This window comes from Tachypleus tridentatus, unplaced genomic scaffold (genome assembly GCF_004210375.1).
Source record: "Tachypleus tridentatus isolate NWPU-2018 unplaced genomic scaffold, ASM421037v1 Hic_cluster_1, whole genome shotgun sequence".
Taxonomy (NCBI): domain Eukaryota; kingdom Metazoa; phylum Arthropoda; class Merostomata; order Xiphosura; family Limulidae; genus Tachypleus; species Tachypleus tridentatus.
The window spans coordinates 24,644,640-24,667,854 of NW_027467777.1; the positions used below are offsets into that span (position 1 = coordinate 24,644,640).

A 23,215-nucleotide genomic window follows, 5' to 3' on the forward strand; every position below is an offset into this window, starting at 1 on the left:
ATGTTTTGTCCCAAGGTCTGTCCATAACGTTAGACAGTGTTATTGGCGATGTTGACACTTTCCGCCTTGGAAATGTTTTTAGTTTTTTAAAGCCCATTAATCTTTTTAATGCCATTTACGTTCTTAACTTATACATTAGACATTTTTTAATGTAATTCCCTTTTAAGTACATCCAGTTCAATTTCAAATTAAAAAATAGCTGTAACACTTAATAACTCGAAACCAGGACTGGAAAGGCTAACTTCAGGTAACTAACACTGCTGTTTGAACTGCCCGTTCGTCATTGTGGCAGTTATAATTAAAATTTTGCAACAAGTTTTTTAAAACGTTAATTACTTTACTTTCTGAAAATGGCTGTAACATCAAATAACTCAAAACCAGGACCAGAAAAGACAACTTCAGGTGACTGAGGGTGGTTTTATACTTACCTGATAGTCATCCTGGCAAATTACGATAATTACAATAATGCTACAAGAAGTCCTTTACAACTTGTTTTACTGTAGTTTTTCTCTTACTGCTGTATACTAGATGCCCCCCGTGAGCATCAATAACTGCTTGGCATCTCCTGCCCATGGAAGCAATGAGATGACGAATCACATCCTGTGGAATGGCTGTCCACTCAGCCTGCAAAGCTGCTGCAAGCTGAGGTAGAGTCCGCAAATGAGGTTGTCGCCGTCGCAGACGTTGGTCCAACTCGTCCCAAAGATGTTCGATGGGGTTTAAATCTGGTGATCTGGAGGGTCAGGGAAGAACGTTGATGTTGTGGTGTCTCAAGAAGACAGTGGTGAGTCGGGCTGTGTGAGGACAGGTGTTGTCATGTTGAAAAACGTCGTTGACGTTCACCATAATGGGTTGCACATGGGGCCTAAGAATCTTGTCGACGGTTGCGTACGATCTGATTGGAAATCCTACGCAGCCCTGGTATGGTTGAGGCAGTAGACGTCGCAGTGTTGGTCCTATCCCGAAGGTGACGTAACCGGATGTGGTTATCTTGTGCGGGTGTGGTCACACGAGGTATGCCAGATCGTGGACGGTCACGAGTTGATCCATGTTGTTGGTGACGATTCCATAGCCTTGTGATGGTGCTTGGGTGGACATTCACAGCTCTGGCAACATCTGATCGAGATTCGCCTGCTTCCAAGCGACCAATGGCGTAGTTGCGTTGTGCTTCAGTCAGTCTTGGCGTAACTGTATTGCGTGTCGGTGGTTTAACACTGAGCTATGGAAATTGAGAACCCGTTACTTTTATAAGGGATTTTGCACATGTTGCACTTGCAGAACATGCAGATCTCTCAAACAAATTTATTGGACACAAGTGCATTTTGGCGAAAAATCTGTTGTTTTCCTCCGTTTTCAAAGTGCACAACGTTTATTGTCATTTTGGTCTGACAATCAGTGCCTTAACACGTGTAACATCACATATTCTGAGCTTGTAACGTTATTACATATATTTCTCTTTAAAATAAAAAAATATCCCTTTTGCGTTTCTTGTTTTGAAGAGTATATATAGTCAGCATACGTTTAGTTAATGTGGCTTCATCACATTTATATCTGATAACAATCATGTTTATATATAGTTAGTATAGGTTTAGTTAATGTGGCTTCATGATATCATTATCTTCTAACAATAACGTTTATCTGTAGTTAAGTATAGGTTTAGTTAATGTGGCATCTTGAGATCTTTATCTTGTAACAGTAATGTTTATATATATGATAAGTGTAGGTTTTGTTAATGTGGCTTCATGACATCTTTATCTTGTAACAATAATGTTTATATGTAGTAAGTATAGGTGTAGTTAATGTGGCTTCTTGACATCTTTATCATGTAACAATAATGTTTATATATATGATAAGTGTAGGTTTTGTTAATGTGGCTTCTTGACATCTTTATCATGTAACAATAATGTTTATATATATGATAAGTGTAGGTTTTGTTAATGTGGCTTCTTGACATCTTTATCTTGTAACAATAATGTTTATATATATGATAAGTGTATGTTTAGTTAATGTGGCTACATGACATCTTTATCTTATAAGAGTAATGTTTATACATAGTGAGTATAGGTTTAGTTAATGAGCCTTCATGACATTTTTATATTGTTACAATGATGTTTATGTATAGTAAGTATAGGTTAGTTAATGTAGCTTCTTGATATCTTTTTCTTGTAACAATAATGTTTATATATAGTCAGGATATGATTAGTTAATGTGGCTTCATGACATCTTTATTTTTTAACAATAATATTTATATATAGTAAGTATAGATTCAATTAACATGGCTTCATGACATATTACTGGCAACAGTTAAGAAACTTTCTGTGTTGAATGACATGAAGTTTTTTCATTAAAGTACTTTCCAGATAGTCATAATTAGTGCCCAAGACTAGACTTTGTAATTGTGCTTCCTTTCGATTTATGTTGTTATCCATGTTAGTCATATTTTTGCTCAGCACTGTTTGCCATCAGGGCAGTGTTCTGATGGTCCAATGTCAGGTATGGCTGTGAATGCAACAACTTGATGTGGTGATTTGTAAACTTAATTGAATAGTTATATGATAAGAATTTGACATTTATAGTTTGTATATTTGCTTATTTGTCTTGTAATTGAATCTCTCCTTTGGAGCAAACATATTTATAAAAATACATTTTAAATTACCTTATATATATAATATTTAACATTTTTATAATTACCTGTAAGTTTTGTGATTGAATTTGGTTTTATAAGAGATTCTGTTTCCATTATTTTATTTCAATACAGTCTCCCAGCCTAAGGTTAATGAATATTATCGTGTATGATCTGAATATTTAATGTGTTTTAGATTGAACATACTTTTATGTTCATAAGATCATTTTACTGAACTCTAAATAAGATATTTGTAAGATTAAAAATTTTGTTTTGATTTGAATAAACTACTGAAATAATACTTCGTATTACAAATATTGACTTCATTATTCACATGGATGTTTCTGTGCATTTAATATTTTTAAACTTTCAGGATAATTTCTTTGTAATAATGTAAATAAGAGTAACTAATTAACATTGAAAGAGTTATAAATATCCAATATGGCAACTGTTTCTTTTGGTTTAACCTTTTAACTACTTCTGCACTCTTATTTAACTGCCAGGAGCTGAATGCACTCTGTATGGTCAATTATCAGTCAGTGGATTAAGCATTCATTCTCAATATTTACAAAATCAAGAGTTTAAAATTGGAAAACTAGTAAAGTCTAAATCTTGTTAGGAATATGGTATAATTTTAAAAATGACTATATTTTTCTAGTGCATAGCATGAATACTAACAGTATGCATCAGCTCATCTCTTATTGCTCTTCTAGTTTCCAAGAAAAACTACCCTGATATTTTTATATTCACAGCTAATAAATGGAAAACAGCCAATCCAGAGTTGCCAGACCTGTATGATGTTCGAAGACGACCCTGGTGAATGTTGTATAATTTTATGTTGTTCGTGGTCTAACTTTCCTGTTGATGTTTTTGGTTAAAGAGAAGAAATAATTATTTATAAAAGAAAATGATAATGTATTGATATAATTATATAAATTAATTATTTGTGTTTCTACTTCACTGACTCTGATTCAACAGCCAGCTAGCTTATTTCTGTGGTATGTCTTTAACTGCTCAGTGTTTTAGGTTTAATCTGAGAAGACTGTATAATAATACTTCTGCAATATATATTGCTGACAATGCATTCCGCTGAGTGGGATTATAAGAAAACAGTGTAGTGGTGGAAACACTATTACTGTTTATTGGCACAGTAGTTGTTATAGTGTGAACACCATTTCTTAAGGACATTCCTTAGTTTGTTTTGAGAAGAAGAGTGTATAATATTATTTTAACAACACTATGTCTGTGATATCCAACCTAGTGATAACGTTAGTACTGTTTGAATGTTGTTATTATGCCATGTGAGTTATTAATGATCTTTGGTTAAGTGGAACACGTGTATTGTGCCATTTGATAAATGTGTATAAGGGTGGGATGATTACAAAAGATATATTGTGTTGTAGGATTATGGGATAGTCTTAATATATGTATTGTGCTATTTGAGCATGTGATAAATGTGTGTGTGTGTGTTTAATATACATATATATTGCACTGTATAAGGGTGGGATGGTTATTACAGATATATTGTGTTGTAGGATTATGGGATAGTCTCAATATATGTATTGTGCTATTTGAGCATGTGATAAATGTGTGTGTGTGTGTTTTATATACATATATATTGCACTGTATAAGGGTGGGATGGTTATTACAGATATATTGTGTTCTAGGAATATGGGATAGTCTCAATATATGTATTGTGCTATTTGAGCATGTGATAAATGTGTGTGTGTGTGTGTGTTTAATATACATATATATATTGCACTGTATAAGGGTGGGATGGTTATTATAGATATATTGTGTTGTAGGATTATGGGATAGTCTCAATGTATGTATTGTGCTATTTGAGCATGTGATAAATGTGTGTGTGTGTGTGTTTAATATACATATATATTGCACTGTATAAGGGTGGGATGGTTATTACAGATATATTGTGTTCTAGGAATATGGAATAGTCTCAATGTATGTATTGTGCTATTTGAGCATGTGATAAATTTGTGTGTGTGCATTTAATATACATATATATTGCACTATATAAGCATGGGATGGTTATAACAGATATGTTGTGTTCTAGGAATATGGGGTGGTCTCAATGTATGTGTTGTGCAATTTGAGCACGTGATAAATGTGTGTGTATGTATATATATATATTGTGTTGTATAAGCTTGGGGTAATTACAACAGATATATTGTGTTGTAGGAGTGTGGGGTGGTCTCAATATATGTGTTATATCATGTAAGCCAGTATTAAGCTCGTGGTTGTTAAAATAAAATGTTAGCTGACAGATTAAGAGTACAAATTTCTTATCTTATAAGTTGTTTAACTAGAAACCTAATTTATGATTTACTTTATTTTTGGTATATTATAGATTATGATAATATATAAAATTAGTATTCACATATTATATGATCAACAAATATGGTTTTGTTTTGAAATATTGATGTATAAATAATTTTCATCTTTCCCTGTGCATATAGGTATGTTCATGGCTCAAGCTCACCAAAAGATATGTTGATTTTACTTGACACGTAAGTTCCCAAGGGTTTCACACTTCTAATCTAACAAATACTAACAGTCAACTAAACAAGTTAAAAGTATTTTTTATTAAATTGGTTATCCAGCTCAATGGTTTTTATTTTATATTCAATAAAGCGTAAATCAGAACAAATCCTTATTCAATTCTTATTTTCAACTAATTATGATTTCTCAGTGTCCTGTTCAAAATATTGCATATGTGTATTCTTTATCTAGTCTATGATGTAAAGGTTATTATTATAATTAATTTAAAAAATCTTAAGTGGTGTATTTGTTTGTTCTCATCCATTAGTATGCATGTTTAATATATGTTTTATTATGTAAGGTGTATGTTCTCATCCTCTAGTATGCATTTTATTATTACATAAGGTGTATGTTCTCATCCTCTAGTATACATTTCTAATATACATTTTATTATTACATAAGGTGTATGTTCTTATCCTCTAGTATACATTTCTAATATACATTTTATTATTACATAAAGGTGTATGTTCTCATCCTCTAGTATACATTTCTAATATACATTTTATTATTACATAAAGGTGTATGTTCTCATCCTCTAGTATACATTTCTAATATATATGTTATTATTACATAAGGTGTATGTTCTCATCCTCTAGTATACATTTCTAATATACATTTTATTATTACATAAGGTGTATGTTCTCATCCTCTAGTATACATTTCTAATATACATTTTATTATCACATAAGGTGTATGTTCTCATCCACTAGTATATATTTTTAATATACATTTCATTATTACATAAGGTGTATGTTCTCATCCAGTAGTATACATTTCTAATATATATGTTATTATTACATAGGTGTATGTTCTCATCCACTAGTATACATTTCCAATATACATTTTATTATTACATAAGGTGTATGTTCTCATCCTCTAGTATACATTTCTAATATATATGTTATTATTACATAGGTGTATGTTCTACCAGTATACATTTCCAATATACATTTTATTATTACATAAGGTGTATGTTCTCATCCACTAGTATATATTTCTAATATACATTTTATTATTACGTAAGGTGTATGTTCTCATCCACTAGTATACATTTATAATATACATGTTATTATTACATAAGGTGTATTTTCTCATCCACTAGTATACATTTCTAATATACATTTTATTATTACATAAGCTGTATGTTCTCATGCACTAGTATACATTTCTAATATATATGTTATTATTACATAAGGTGTATGTTCTCATCCACTAGTATACATTTCTAATATACATTTTATTATTACATAAGCTGTATGTTCTCATGTACTAGTATACATTTGTAATATATATGTTATTATTACATAGGTGTATGTTCTCATCCACTAGTATACATTTCCAATATACATTTTATTATCACATAAGGTGTATGTTCTCATCCTCTAGTATACATTTCTAATATTAGGTGTATTCCTCTAGTATACATTTCTAATATATATGTTATTATTACATAAGGTGTATGTTCTCATCCTCTAGTATACATTTCTAATATACATTTTATTATTACATAAGGTGTATGTTCTCATCCTCTAGTATACATTTCTAATATACATTTTATTATTACATAAGGTTTATGTTCTCATCCTCTAGTATACATTTCTAATATACATTTTATTATTACATAAGGTGTATGTTCTCATCCTCTAGTATACATTTCTAATATATATGTTATTATTACATAGGTGTATGTTCTCATCCACTAGTATACATTTCTAAGATACATTTTATTATTACATAAGGTGTATGTTCTCATCCACTAGTATACATTTCTAATATATATGTTATTATTACATAGGTGTATGTTCTCATCCACTAGTATACATTTCCAATATACATTTTATTATTACATAAGGTGTATGTTCTCATCCTCTAGTATACATTTATAATATATATGTTATTATTACATAGGTGTATGTTCTACCAGTATACATTTCCAATATACATTTTATTATTACATAGGTGTATGTTCTCATCCTCTAGTATACATTTCTAATATACATTTTATTATTACATAAGGTGTATGTTCTCATCCACTAGTATACATTTATAATATACATGTTATTATTACATAGGTGTATGTTCTCATCCACTAGTATACATTTCTAAGATACATTTTATTATTACATAAGGTGTATGTTCTCATCCACTAGTATACATTTCTAATATACATTTTATTATTACATAAAGTGTATGTTCTCATCCACTAGTGTACATTTCTAATATATATTTTATTATTACATAAGGTGTATGTCCTCATCCACTAGTATACATTTCTAATATACATGTTATTATTACATAAGGTGTATGTTCTCATCCACTAGTATACATTTCTAATATACATTTTATTATCACATAAGGTGTATGTTCTCATCCTCTAGTATACATTTCTAATATACATGTTATTATTACATAAGGTGTATGTTCTCATCCACTAGTATACATTTCTAATATACATTTTATTATTACGTAAGGTGTATGTTCTCATCCACTAGTATACATTTATAATATACATTTTATTATTACATAAGCTGTATGTTCTCATCCACTAGTATACATGTCTTATGTACATTTTATTATTATGTAAAGTATATGTTTTCATCCACTTGTAGTCATTTCTTATATATGCTTTCTCATTATGTAAGGAATAAAACTTTCAGTTTTGTTTTCTTTAGGAGTGGTAGTATGCATGGTCAAAACATGGAGATCATGAAAATTGCTGCAAAGTCTTTGCTGAACACTTTGGGAGTTAACGATTTTGTCAATGTTGCCTGGGTGAGTACAGAATTTGATATATTTCATGCAATTTCAGTGTTGTTTTTCAAGGTGAATATTATCTTTTACAGTAACTTATTCCATTTCTGTCAGATTGTTTTGTCTTCAACAAGTGTTGTGTTACATAATATAAATCCATTAAGATTTTTAACTGGTTTTTAAATTATTTTACACATTTATCTTGAAGATAATTTTATAGTAATTGCAAAAAGGGAGAGAAATTTGTACAGCAAAAAAAAATGGTTGTTGGTAAACAGCTGTTTTAATGTTTACAATATTTTGGATTGATATATTTAGATGTTTTTAATGTTTACAACAATTTGGATCAGTATGTTTAGATGTTTTTAATGTTTACAATATTTTGGGCTGTATGTTTACTTGTTTTTAATGTTTACAATGTTTTGGGCTGTATGTTTGAATCGTTTTGAATACTTATTTTCATATAGAAGTGTTTTTTGCCAAATAGAATAGTTTTATTGCGTGATCTTACCATAAGAAACAGATCTTGGTGACTGGTGTTATGTGTGACCTAATTGAGAAGACTAAAAATTGTTCAATAATTACCTTCATTAGTCATTTGATGTGAGTTTTATATCTGAGTTGTTCATAATGTTTCACTGTCAAAAACTATACATATACTTTATTTTTCCTATACATATCAGAGGAAAGTGAGAAGTAGTTAAAAAACACAGAGGATACAACTGTCAGTCATATCCATATCATAGAAACTGGTTCATAAGCAGAAATTAGAACAAACTGTCAGAAATCGTAATACTATAGAAACTAGTTTGTACACACTAAACAGAACAAACTGCCGAAATTTTGATATTATAGAAACTAGTTCTTACACAGTAAATGGAACAAACTGTGAGAAATCTTGGTATTATAGAAACTAGTTTGTACACAGTAAATGGAACAAACTGTCAGAAATCTTGATATTATAGAAACTAGTTTGTACACTGTTAGTGGAACAAACTTTGAGAAAGCTTGATATTATAGAACCTAGTTTGTACACTGTAAATGGAACAAACTGTCAGAAATCTTGATATTATAGAAACTAGTTTGTACACTGTAAGTGGAACAAACTGTGAGAAAGCTTGATATTATAGAACCTAGTTTGTACACTGTAAATGGAACAAACTGTCAGAAATCTTAATATTACAGAAACTAGTTTGTACACTGTAAGTGGAACAAACTGTGAGAAAGCTTGATATTATAGAACCTAGTTTGTACACTGTAAATGGAACAAACTGCCAGAAATCTTGGTATTATAGAACCTAGTTTGTATGCAGTAAATAGAACAAACTGTCAGATATCTTTATACTATAGAAACTAGTTTGTACACTGTAAAGGGAACACTATCAGAAATTATGGTATTATAGAATCTAGTATGTATGCAGTAAATAGAACAAACTGTCAGAAATCTTGGTATTATAGAAACTAGTTTGTACACTGTAAGTGGAACAAACTGTGAGAAAGCTTGATATTATAGAAACTAGTTTGTACACTGTAAATGGAACACACTGTCAGAAATCTTGGTATTATAGAACCTAGTTTGTATGCAGTAAATAGAACAAACTGTCAGAAATCTTGGTATTATAGAAACTAGTTTGTACACTGTAAATGGAACAAACTGTCAGAAAGCTTGATATTATAGAAACTGGTTTCTACACAGTAAATAGAACAAACTGTCAGAAATCTTGGTGTTATAGAAACTAGTTTGTACACTGTAAATGGAACAAACTGTGAGAAAGATTGATATTATAGAACCTAGTTTGTACACAGTAAATAGAACAAACTGTCAGAAATCTTGGTATTATAGAAACTAGTTTGTACACTGTAAGTGGAACAAACTGTGAGAAAGCTTGATATTATAGAAACTAGTTTGTACACTGTAAATGGAACACACTGTCAGAAATCTTGGTATTATAGAACCTAGTTTGTATGCAGTAAATAGAACAAACTGTCAGAAATCTTGGTATTATAGAAACTAGTTTGTACACTGTAAATGGAACAAACTGTCAGAAAGCTTGATATTATAGAAACTGGTTTCTACACAGTAAATAGAACAAACTGTCAGAAATCTTGGTGTTATAGAAACTAGTTTGTACACTGTAAATGGAACAAACTGTGAGAAAGATTGATATTATAGAACCTAGTTTGTACACAGTAAATAGAACAAACTGTCAGAAATCTTGGTATTATAGAAACTAGTTTGTACACTGTAAATGGAACAAACTGTGAGAAATATTGGTATTATAGAACCTAGTTTGTATACAGTAAATAGAACAAACTGTGAGAAAGCTTGATATTATAGAAACTAGTTTGTATACTGCAAATGGAACAAACTGTCAGAAATCTTGATATTATAGAAACTAGTTTGTGTACTGTAAATAGAACAAACTGTGAGAAATCTTGATATTATAGAAACTAGTTTGTGTACTGTAAATAGAACAAACTGTGAGAAATCTTGATATTATAGAAACTAGTTTGTACACTGTAAATGGAACAAACTGTGAGAAATCTTGATATTATAGAAACTAGTTTGTATACAGTAAATGGAACAAACTTTCAGACATCTTAATATTATAGAAACTAGTTTGCACACAGTAAACAGAACAGCTGCCAGAAATCTTAATATTATAGAAACTAGTTTGCACATAGTGAATGGAATAAACTGTCAGAAATCTTGATATTATAGAAACTAGTTTGTGTACTGTAAATAGAACAAACTGTGAGAAATCTTGATATTATAGAAACTAGTTTGTGTACTGTAAATAGAACAAACTGTGAGAAATCTTGATATTATAGAAACTAGTTTGTACACTGTAAATGGAACAAACTGTGAGAAATCTTTATATTATAGAAACTAGTTTTCACACAGTAAACAGAACAGCTGCCAGAAATCTTAATATTATAGAAACTAGTTTGCACATAGTGAATGGAATAAACTGTCAGAAATCTTGATATTATAGAAACTAGTTTGTGTACTGTAAATAGAACAAACTGTGAGAAATCTTGATATTATAGAAACTAGTTTGTGTACTGTAAATAGAACAAACTGTGAGAAATCTTGATATTATAGAAACTAGTTTGTACACTGTAAATGGAACAAACTGTGAGAAATCTTTATATTATAGAAACTAGTTTTCACACAGTAAACAGAACAGCTGCCAGAAATCTTAATATTATAGAAACTAGTTTGCACATAGTGAATGGAATAAACTGTCAGAAATCTTGATATTATAGAAATGTATTTGTACTTATCTATGAAACCATTATGTCCAAACTAATATGCAGTACACCACTATTAACAGTACACACTCATACGATCGTAAAGATATCCAACATCTAGGCATGACCTCTACATTCCTACACTCAATTGCACAACCACCTTCAAACATATGGTCAGCTAGCAGTCTTTCTTTGTGAACCTGACGATGACCGAAGAAGGTTGAAATGTTTTTCGCTCCTCTTCTTGTGCTTTGTCTACCCATACCAGCCATTTTTAAATATATAATTTTCTCTACAAGTGGGTTCTCTCATCATCACAGATTATTATAGAAACTATTTTGTACACAGTAAATGGAATAAACTGGTGGAAATCTTGATATTATAGAAACTAGTTTGTGCACAGTAAATAGAACAAACTAGTTTGTACACAGTAAATAGAAGAAGCTGTGAGAAATCCATATATTATAGAAACTACTTTGTACACAGTAAATTGAACAATCTGTGAGAAATCTTGATATTAGAGAAACTACTTTGTACACAGTAAATGGAACAAACTGTGAGAAATTTTTATATTATAGAAACTAGTTTGTACACAGTAAGTAGAACAAAGTGTGAGAAATCTATATATTATAGAAAGTAGTTTGTACACGGTAAATAGAAGAAACTGTCAGAAATCTTGATATTATAGAAACTAGTTTGTACATTGTAAACAGATCAAACTGTGAGAAATCTTGATATTATAGAAACTAGTTTGTACACTGTAAACAGAACAAACTGTCAGATATTTTAATACTATAGAAACTCGTTTGTATACAGTAAACAGATCAAACTGTCAGAAATCTTGATATTATAGAAACTAGTTTTTACATAATAAGTAGAACAAACTGTCAGAAATCTTAATATTATGGAAACTAGTTTGCACACAGTAAACAGATCAAACTGCCAGAAATCTTAATATTATAGAAACTAGTTTTTACATAATAAGTAGAACAAACTGTCAGAAATCTTAATATTATGGAAACTAGTTTGTATACAGTAATCAGATCAAACTGCCAGAAATCTTGATATTATAGAATCTAGTTTGTACACTGTAAACAGAACAAACTGTCAGAAATCTTAATATTATAGAAACTAGTTTATATACAGTAAACAGATCAAACTGTCAGAAATCTTGATATTACAGAAACTAGTTTGTACACTGTAAGTGGAACAAACTGTGAGAAAGCTTGATATTATAGAACCTAGTTTGTACACTGTAAATGGAACAAACTGCCAGAAATCTTGGTATTATAGAACCTAGTTTGTATGCAGTAAATGGAACAGACTGTCAGATATCTTTATACTATAGAAACTAGTTTGTACACTGTAAGTGGAACAAACTGTGAGAAAGCTTGATATTATAGAAACTAGTTTGTACACTGTAAATGGAACACACTGTCAGAAATCTTGGTATTATAGAACCTAGTTTGTATGCAGTAAATAGAACAAACTGTCAGAAATCTTGGTATTATAGAAACTAGTTTGTACACTGTAAATGGAACAAACTGTGAGAAAGCTTGATATTATAGAAACTGGTTTCTACACAGTAAATAGAACAAACTGTGAGAAATCTTGATATTATAGAAACTAGTTTGTACACTGTAAATGGAACAAACTGTGAGAAAGATTGATATTATAGAACCTAGTTTGTACACAGTAAATAGAACAAACTGTCAGAAATCTTGGTATTATAGAAACTAGTTTGTACACTGTAAATGGAACAAACTGTGAGAAATATTGGTATTTTAGAACCTAGTTTGTACACAGTAAATAGAACAAACTGTGAGAAAGCTTGATATTATAGAAACTAGTTTGTATACTGTAAATGGAACAAACTGTCAGAAATCTTGATATTATAGAAACTAGTTTGTACACTGTAAATGGAACAAACTGTGAGAAATCTTGATATTATAGAAACTAGTTTGCACACAGTAAACAGAACAGCTGCCAGAAATCTTAATATTATAGAAACTAGTTTGCACATAGTGAATGGAATAAACTGTCAGAAATCTTGATATTATAGAAATGTATTTGTACTTATCTATGAAACCATTATGTCCAAACTAATATGCAGTACACCACTATTAACAGTACACACTCATACGATCGTAAAGATATCCAACATCTAGGCATGCCCTCTACATTCCTACACTCAATTACACAACCACCTTCAAACATATGGTCAGCTAGCAGTCTTTCTTTGTGAACCTGACGATGACCGAAGAAGGTTGAAATGTTGTTCGCTCCTCTACTTGTGCTTTGTCTACCCATACCAGCCATTTTTAAATATATAATTGTCTCTACAAGTGGGTTCTCTCATCGTCACAGATTATTATAGAAACTACTTTGTACACAGTAAATGGAACAAACTGGTGGAAATCTTGATATTATAGAAACTAGTTTGTGCACAGTAAATAGAACAAACTAGTTTGTACACAGTAAATAGAAGAAGCTGTGAGAAATCCATATATTATAGAAACTACTTTGTGCACAGTAAATTGAACAATCTGTGAGAAATCTTGATATTAGAGAAACTACTTTGTACACAGTAAATGGAACAAACTGTGAGAAATTTTTATATTATAGAAACTAGTTTGTACACAGTAAGTAGAAGAAACTGTCAGAAATCTTGATATTATAGAAACTAGTTTGTACACTGTAAACAGAACAAACTGTCAGAAATCTTAATATTATAGAAACTAGTTTGTATACAGTAAACAGATCAAACTGTGAGAAATCTTGGTATTATAAAAACTAGTTTGTACACTGTAAACAGAACAAACTGTCAGATATTTTAATACTATAGAAACTAGTTTGTACACAGTAAACAGATCAAACTGTCAGAAATCTTGATATTATAGAAACTAGTTTTTACATAATAAGTAGAACAAACTGTCAGAAATCTCAATATTATGGAAACTAGTTTGCACACAGTAAACAGATCAAACTGCCAGAATTCTTGATATTATAGAATCTAGTTTGTACATTGTAAACAGAACAAACTGTCAGAAAACTTAATATTATAGAAACTACTTTGTACACAGTAAATGGAACACACTGTGAGAAATCTTGATAGTATAGAAACTAGTTTGTAAACAGTAAGTAGAAGAAAGTGTGAGAAATCTATATATTATAGAAAGTAGTTTGTACACGGTAAATAGAAGAAACTGTCAGAAATCTTGATATTATAGAAACTAGTTGTACACTGTAAACAGATCAAACTGTGAGAAATCTTGATATTATAGAAACTAGTTTGTACACTGTAAACAGAACAAACTGTCAGATATCTTAATACTATAGAAACTCGTTTGTATACAGTAAACAGATCAAACTGTCAGAAATCTTGATATTATAGAAACTAGTTTTTACATAATAAGTAGAACAAACTGCCAGAAATCTTAATATTATAGAAACTAGTTTGTATACAGTAAACAGATCAAACTGCCAGAAATCTTGATATTATAGAATCTAGTTTGTACACTGTAAATAGAACAAACTGTCAGAAATCTTAATATTATAGAAACTAGTTTATATACAGTAAACAGATCAAACTGTGAGAAATCTTGATATTATAGAAACTAGTTTTTACATAATAAGTAGAACAAACTGTCAGAAATCTTGATATTATAGAAACTAGTTTTTACATAATAAGTAGAACAAACTGTCAGAAATCTTAATATTATAGAAACTAGTTTGCACACAGTAAACAGATCAAACTGTCAGAAATCTTGATATTATAGAATCTAGTTTGTATGCAGTAAGTAGAACAAGCTAGTGTTGTATTCAGTAAATAGAACAAACTAGATTTATACACAGTAAATAAAACAAATTGTTAGAAATTTGATTTTAAAGAAAATAGTTTACACCTATTTGTTGATCATCCAGTTCCATGTTTTCCTTTGAAGATATTAAGACTAAAGTGAATGTTTTTAAAGTAGTTTATCTAATACCAAGACTTTTGACAGTTTGTTCCATGTGCTATGGTTTCTCAGTAACTATAATTTTGTTATCTTTTATTACTAGTTTAGTGAGGAGGCTGGTTGGGTGACCTGTTTCAAAACATTTGTCCAAGCTAATCGAAGAAACAAAAGGGTAATCTGTTTATTGGTTTATAGAGAATTATCAAGATGTTTATTGATGATAAAAGAGTTTAGAGTCTATGATACCAGTGGTTTGGTGTGGTATATGAAATAAGTGTAGTCTGCATGTGTTAACTACAGACAATAACGTGTGTAAAGTAACTTCATAATAGTAAGTGTATTCATTTCATTTTATTTTTGTCAAAGTACTGTAAAAAGGAATTTTCCAGGTAACTTACTACTCAAACTGACTGTAGTTGAAATCATCTGCTTAATTATACATAGAATAATTTATTAAGTTTAACACTTATTACCTTACTTTATTAAGTTTTAACCCACTAGATGAGATTCTCAGAATTCTGTTGTGCGTAATTTACAAGAAACTTAAATGATTGCATCTATTTTATTAAGCAGTATTGTGAATATTTGTCGTTGGGTTTCAACACCATGTTTTATAAACTGTTTAAGGAATGTAATTATTTGACTTGTGTGTTAGTTAATAGCTGTATCTGTCTTCTGGATTATTTAAAATGTATTGACCATCTACAGTTCTATCAATGAATCAGTTCTCTTTTTAGGTGTTTTTCAACGGTATTGATGCATTAAAAGATGGAGACATGGCCAGTTTATCTATTGGTCTGGAATTTGCTTTTAAAGAACTAAAGAAGGTGATTGTGGCTGTTCACCTATTACATTTATGTTGTTTGAGATCCATAACTTGGACTAATGTATAAATTTAAAAAATGTCTCCAGGAATTCTCTACATGTTTATAGAGCAAGATTTTAGTTGCTTTGTAACTGTAATAACAAACTTTTGGTTACATTGTAGCTTTAATTATAGCAGCCTCTAGGTTAATTTGTAGCTCTAAGTATAGCAGGCTTTCAGTTCTAACTAACTGTGTACTTCCTATCACATAATAACTATCCACATACTTCAAGATTAAAACTGTTTTCTCAGCTGACACAATTTCTATTCTTGTCTTTCTTTCCATAGTTAAACTAGTCATGATGACAGCCACAAGCTTGCAAAATAATGTTTGTATACTTGGAGAATTCCTGGGTACATTTTTATTATGATGTATTTTTAAAGTATTTTTTGGAAAGTGTGTAATGTTTATTGAATGCTTATAGTAACTAAAATTTGGACAGAAGTCCTCCCCTTTGTGGAGGTTCCACCAACCTCCTATAGACAAATATTACCATTAGCCTTGCTCACAGAAGCGTAGCTAGATTTTTATGGACAAATATTGCTATTAGACTTATCTTTGCAGGTGTTGGCAGCCTTTTATAGATAAATGTTTCTATTAGACTTGTTTGTGAATGTATTGGCAGCTTTTTATAGATAAATGTTGCTATTAGACTTGTTTGCAAATGTGTTGGCATCCTCTTATGATAATTTTTGTCATTGTGAGTTGCTATTGTATTCATGAACGTTATACAACCAGGTACCCTGGGTTATTGGTTTGTTCTTTCTCATGAACTTTATGAAACCACAAGTTATGTGTTTATTTTTCTCATTGATAGCTTATCTAATACAATAGAATTTGTTCATGGTTACAATATTTTACAGATAAAGCTCATAACCTACTCTAATTCTTCCTGTTTAAAGTTTCACAAATTGAACACAAAATTCATTCAGTTCTTCAAAAACACCAGTAATAGGTTTAGAGGTTTCAGAGAACCAAAACCTTTTTAAAATCTACAGGTTTATTCCTTGGGATATTATTAGAATTATAGTACATTGCTTTAGTGTACAGACTCTACTGGTTTTACCTCCCAGTAACTTAACCCTCTTATCCCCAGCCATCATTTACTGCACAAGTCAGGAGGTTTATTGACTTACATTCAAGTTTTGATCAAACTACTTCACGTTACACACGTAGTATAGCACACAATTGTAGCTAATAACGCATATTTTAATACTATACAAGTTGTAAGTTCTTAATTTTATAAGGTCATATTTAAAAAATCATGAACTATCCCTAATGTGAGAAATGTGACATACATTCTCTATTAACATAACATAATGTTCAGGGATAACAAGGGAGCTGTTGGCCCATCTTGGCTATCCCATCCTCTAAGCCAAACTAAAACTATTAAATAACTAGATTTAAAAAACAACATCTGAGGGGAACCCATTCCATAGACCAACAACCCTATTTAAAAAATAAAATTGTCTTAGCCTAAGACAGCTTCTACATTGCTTAAATCTTTGTGTTCTCTAGTTCTATAATTCTTGCTGTTAAGTATGAAAAATGATGATGCATCAATATTACCAATTATTTTTACAACCTTAAACACTTCAATCAAATCCCCTCCAACTAAATAATTTTAATTATCATAATTTCTCTTCATTTGACAACCCTTGCATCCCAGGTTCCATTTTAGTAACCCTCTTCTGAACCATTTCCAACAATTCAGTGTCTTTCTAGAGTTAAGGAGTCCAAGACTGAAAACAATACTCTAAATGCAGCCTAACCAGTGACCTATACAACGAACTTATAACCTCTTTACATTTATATTCAGTATTTCTGTAGATACACCATAAAATCCTGTTTACCTTACCACTAGTAACTGCAGAATACTTATGTGGCTATAGAGACTGATCAACTATAACACCAAGATCTCCTTTCATGACACTGTTAAGGTTTTCCTCATGAAAATTACACTAATAATTCAATATATGATAACCCACATACATTATTTTACATTTATAAGTAAAACCCATCTTCTATTTATTTACCCAATTAAATAAACAACATAAATCTACTTGTAAATCAACAGCATCCTCTTCATAACTAGAAACACCCAAGGCCTTAATATCATTAGTAAATTTAAGTAATTTATTGACCATTCCTTCATGGATGACCGAAGAAGGTCGAAACGTTGTTCGCTCTTCTATGTAAAATATTTTCTCAACCCAAACGAGCCGTTTTTGCATATAAATTGTGGCTTCCAATCTTTTAAAACCCTCAGGGATGTATTATGTGGTACAAGAACCTTAACAATACTTTAACTTTCCAGTTTTATTTTAACCAGCTCAGAATTTATGCAGTCGTCTTGTTCAACTTTGTTTTCATCTGTCGATTGTTCAAGATGAGGAACACTGCTTAGGACGTATTAGCAAAAACTGAAGAGAAAGCATAATTTAATAACCCAGCCATCAGACAGAAGCCTTCCTTTACCATCTGTCCACATTCTAACATTTTAAAAAAATTGTTACTCATCCTTTTTATGTCTTCATTCAACCTTTTCTCACACACATCCTTTGTGATATTTTAATTTACTGTTTGACCAACTTTACTGATCTTCTATAATTGTTTTCAAATCTCCCATAATACCATTCAATCTAAATCTCATAAATTTGTGATGATTTTCTTTAATTTTATCTCTTATACTCTTTGTGAACCAATTTGGTTATTTAATTACAGCCACCATATTCTTTTTGTAAGGAATATATTTGTTTTGAATATTGAAATATTTTTCATATTTGCTCAGTGTCTCCAAATAACTCAGCAGCCAAATTTACAACAGGTAATTCTTGCTGCATCCTTTCCAAGTTTGCTTTTTTGAAATTTGGAATCAAAATATCATTATTCCTGTTTTCCATACACAGCAAAACATCAAACCTAATACAGCAACTATTTCTATATTAAAAGTTAACAATGAATTTAAAATTGTATTATTTCCAGTTGGTGAAGAAATCCATCTTGCACTGTTTCCAGAAACCTTCCTTCCTCATGGCTTTACTGTAAAATTTCCTAATCAATGTCTGAAGTTAGAATCACCCACAATTATGACTTTATTAACAGATGAAATCTTACTCCCATTAATTTCATCAGTTTCAACTGGTATAACAAATTCCTACTAAGAGCAAATTCTTCCCTTGTTATCCATTAACAGAAACCAAATACATTTGTATTCCTTACTATTATTCTTAATATTCTCAACTTCAATTTGATGTAACTCACACTTTATATACAGAGCCACTCCTCCCCATCTCTTTACTACTTTGTCCTTATTAAATAATCTATAAATGTATATTTCAAATAAATTTCTGTTATAAAAATCTTCTATTCTTACTAGTGCCCTAAATTCATCTATTTGTGTTTTATACACTTCTAGCATTATGATAGTAACAATTACTTTTTACTGATTTCCTGTGTTAGACCTTCCTATATATATGTTGTCTTTCATTTAGTTTATTTTTGGCCTTACCACTATCTAGTCCAAGTTCAAAACTTTCCTTACAACTGAGTTAATAGCCCTTGCAAACATACCAGATCCTTTCCTATTTAAATGTAAACCATCCATTTCAAACAAATTCCCACTGAACTCACAAATCCAAGCAGTTAACCTGCTCATCCTTACATATTAATTTCAGCTAAATATTTAGCCTTAATAACCCACTGAAAATTTCATATTTACAATTAATTCTTGGGTGTATTCCTGACACAATTAATTTATGACCTTTGTATTTAAATGCTTTTATCAACCCATTGTACTTGTTAATTACTCTTCCCTGTATCATGCACAACCAAAACTATATTGTTACTAGTACTCTTTATTATGTCTCTGTCTTCAACCTGTGTTCAAGGTTTCTCTTTGTACTGCATGGACTATTCTGTTAACATACTGGAATCACTTATAACTATAACACCGTAATACATATCCTTCTTTCCAATAGTTCTTCATCCACATAAGTGTCAACAGCATAGCATTTTTACAATTAAGTTCACTACTTTTAACCCTGATAATACCCTTTCTAACTTCCTGATTCTCATTGTTTATCTTAGCTTATGCCTTCCTTACACATAAAACCTTAAGCTTTGAAGTCCTGCTGTCATTTCCCACAGTTTGTATTTTTTTCAGTTTCCTCAATTTTAGTTAGGATAGTTTCAGTACATGCTCAGTATTAGCTTGAAAGTATATAGTAGTTCAGAAATAAAATTCTAAACATCTTCTCCTCACCATCAAGTACAAAATTTAATATAACTTACTATGAAATCGTCATTTCTCAGACAAACAATAATGGTATAGCCTTCAATCTTGTTTGGTTATCAAGCTATCAGGTAGAAAATTAGATATTGCTTGCCACACGTACCTGTAACATTCTCTCTTTCAGGATTTTTTAAACCTTTTGGGGTCTATAAAATACACACAAGTTTGTTTACACATTTGCACATGTTAAGTATTTACACCATAATTTTGTAAACAACATGTGTATCTTCACTGGTAACCTTTTTATTACACATACAAGTATTTTGTACACAGAAAATCAAATTTTTAAATTATTTTTTTTACAAAAGATTTGTTTGTGAAAATATCAAGTTTGTTTCCTTACTCGCCTGAGTACAAGGTGATTTCCTTACTAGTCTGAGCACAAGGTGATTTCCTTACTAGCCTGAGTACAAGGTGATTTCCTTACTAGCCTGAATACAAGGTGATTTCCTTACTAGCCTGAGTACAAGGTGATTTCCTTACTAGCCTGTGTACAAGGTGATTTCCTAACTCGTCTGAGTACAAGGTGATTTCCTAACTCGTCTGAGTACAAGGTGATTTCCTTACTAGCCTGAATACAAGGTGATTTCCTTACTAGCCTGAGTACAAGGTGATTTCCTTACTAGCCTGTGTACAAGGTGATTTCCTAACTCGTCTGAGTACAAGGTGATTTCCTTACTAGCCTGAGTACAATGTGATTTCCTTACTAGCCTGAATACAAGGTGATTTCCTTACTAGCCTGAGTACAAGGTGATTTCCTTATTAGCCTGAGTACAAGGTGATTTCCTTAGTAATTATTAATAGGTTTGTTGTTTTTTCATAAACTGTTAAAAACTGGGTATAATTTGTAATGTTTTTTTATTATTTTTATCAACTTAATGAAAATCTTTGCACAATTGGTGATGGCTTTTATTTTTTCCTGAAATTTAGAAAAATAGAGGAACAAGTTAGAGTATATTATGGGTTTATTTCTTCATAAAACTAGTGAACAAGTTTGTTTTTAGTACTCTAAACATTATTAGTTGTTGTTGTTTTCAGTTTCAGGAAAATAAGGATGAATGGGAAGGGGCAGAGTGTCACCAGGTGATAATGGTATTTACTGATGGAGGCACCGAGGAGGCTTGGGATGTTATTAAAAAATGGAACAAGAAGAAAAAGGTGAAACTAATAGAATGTGTTTAAAGGTATAAAGTAGGGTAACAGTTTCATCTTCAGACATTTGTGTACATGTGATATCAGTAATGTACATTTTATAAACTAGGATACAATTTCATCTTCAGACATTTGTGTACATGTGACATCAGTAATGTACATTTTATAAACTAGGTTACAGTTCAATCTTCAGACATTTGTGTACATGTGACATTAGTAATGTACATTTTATAAACTATGTAACAGTTACATCTTCATACATTTGTGTGCATGTGACGTCAGTAATGTACATTTTATAAACTAGGTAACAGTTACATCTTCAGACATTTGTGTGCATGTGACGTCAGTAATGTACATTTTATAAACTAGGTAACAGTTACATCTTCAGACATTTGTGTGCATGTGACGTCAGTAATGTACATTTTATAAAGTAGGGTAACAGTTTCATCTTCAGACATGTGTACATATGCTATCAGTAATGTACGTTTTATAAAGTAGGTAACAGTTTCATCTTCAGACACGTGTACATATGATATCAGTAATGTATGTTTAATAAAGTAGGGTAACAGTTTCATCTTCAGACACGTGTACATGTGATATCAGTAATGTACGTTTTATAAAGTAGGTAACAGTTTCATCTTCAGACACGATATCAGTACATGTGATATCAGTAATGCACGTTTTATAAAGTAGGTAACAGTTTCATCTTCAGTAACAGTTTCATCTTGTACATATGACATCAGTAATGTATGTTTTATAAAGTAGGTAACAGTTTCATCTTCAGACACGTGTACATATGATATCAGTAATGTATGTTTTATACAGTAGGTAACAGTTTCATGTTCAGACACGTGTACATATGATATCAGTAATGTATGTTTTATAAAGTAGGTAACAGTTTCATCTTCAGACACGTGTACATATGATATCAGTAATGTACGTTTTATAACAGTAAATAAAAATAAAAACAATAATTATATTTCTTACATTTTTACTTGTTTTTTGCAGCTGATTACAGAGTAATTTTAAGTGCACTAAATTTTTGTTTACTTGAATAATCCATCTGAGAACACTGAATATAACACACATAAAGTAAATGATATCCTCTAACTATGATAATTTAACTGTTGCAAAATAGACTTAAAATAATTTATTTAGCTGCTTTATTTGAAGATAGAACTGACAGTGTTCTGTATTAGAAACAATACAGCTATATACATCATTTAATATATTAATAGGTTGCCTTTCTGTCTGTTATAAATTATATAATATGAAAAACCAGAGAAAATTATTGGCAACTTGTGGAAGAGTGAATGTGGCAAGTGGGTCTAATTTTTTAGTTTATGACTGTAAACAAAAGCTAAAATAGAAGCATGAATATGGGTCTTGGATCAGTAAACTTTTTTTGATGCTGAGACTTTGTTCATTATTAACCCTAACCAATCTCTTAAGCAAATTAGAATGTATAATTCTAAAAGAACTTAGTAACATAAGATTGCTGTTTAAGTGTAATAAACTTATACATGTCCTAGGTGAATGGGACCTTCCATAATTTGCTTAAGACTGTGACTAAGGTCAATGATGAAGAAAGCCTCTGTATCAAGGAGAATTTATTGGTATATAAACTGAAGCCTAAGAGTAACTAACATTAAAACTTGATTTCTTAGCTATGTTTACATGTCAAGTTTATTCATATATACTAATAATAAAATATTTTAATTAAATCTTGAATGGAACTCTATTAAAGTTCATGATGTGT

At 30.5% G+C, this 23,215-nt stretch overlaps 1 protein-coding gene across 1 annotated transcript in view; it reads left to right on the forward strand.

Moving 5' to 3' along the window:
* The window catches only part of LOC143241869 (voltage-dependent calcium channel subunit alpha-2/delta-1-like), a 67,204-nt gene that overhangs the window by 25,007 nt on the left and 18,982 nt on the right, over positions 1-23,215 (forward strand). Inside the window, exons 7-12 of the mRNA XM_076485153.1 lie at positions 3,376-3,439; positions 5,098-5,148; positions 7,852-7,951; positions 15,248-15,316; positions 15,882-15,971; positions 21,343-21,462. Of these exons, the coding sequence (XP_076341268.1) occupies positions 3,376-3,439; positions 5,098-5,148; positions 7,852-7,951; positions 15,248-15,316; positions 15,882-15,971; positions 21,343-21,462 (494 nt within the window). The remainder of the gene's footprint in view (positions 1-3,375; positions 3,440-5,097; positions 5,149-7,851; positions 7,952-15,247; positions 15,317-15,881; positions 15,972-21,342; positions 21,463-23,215) is intronic.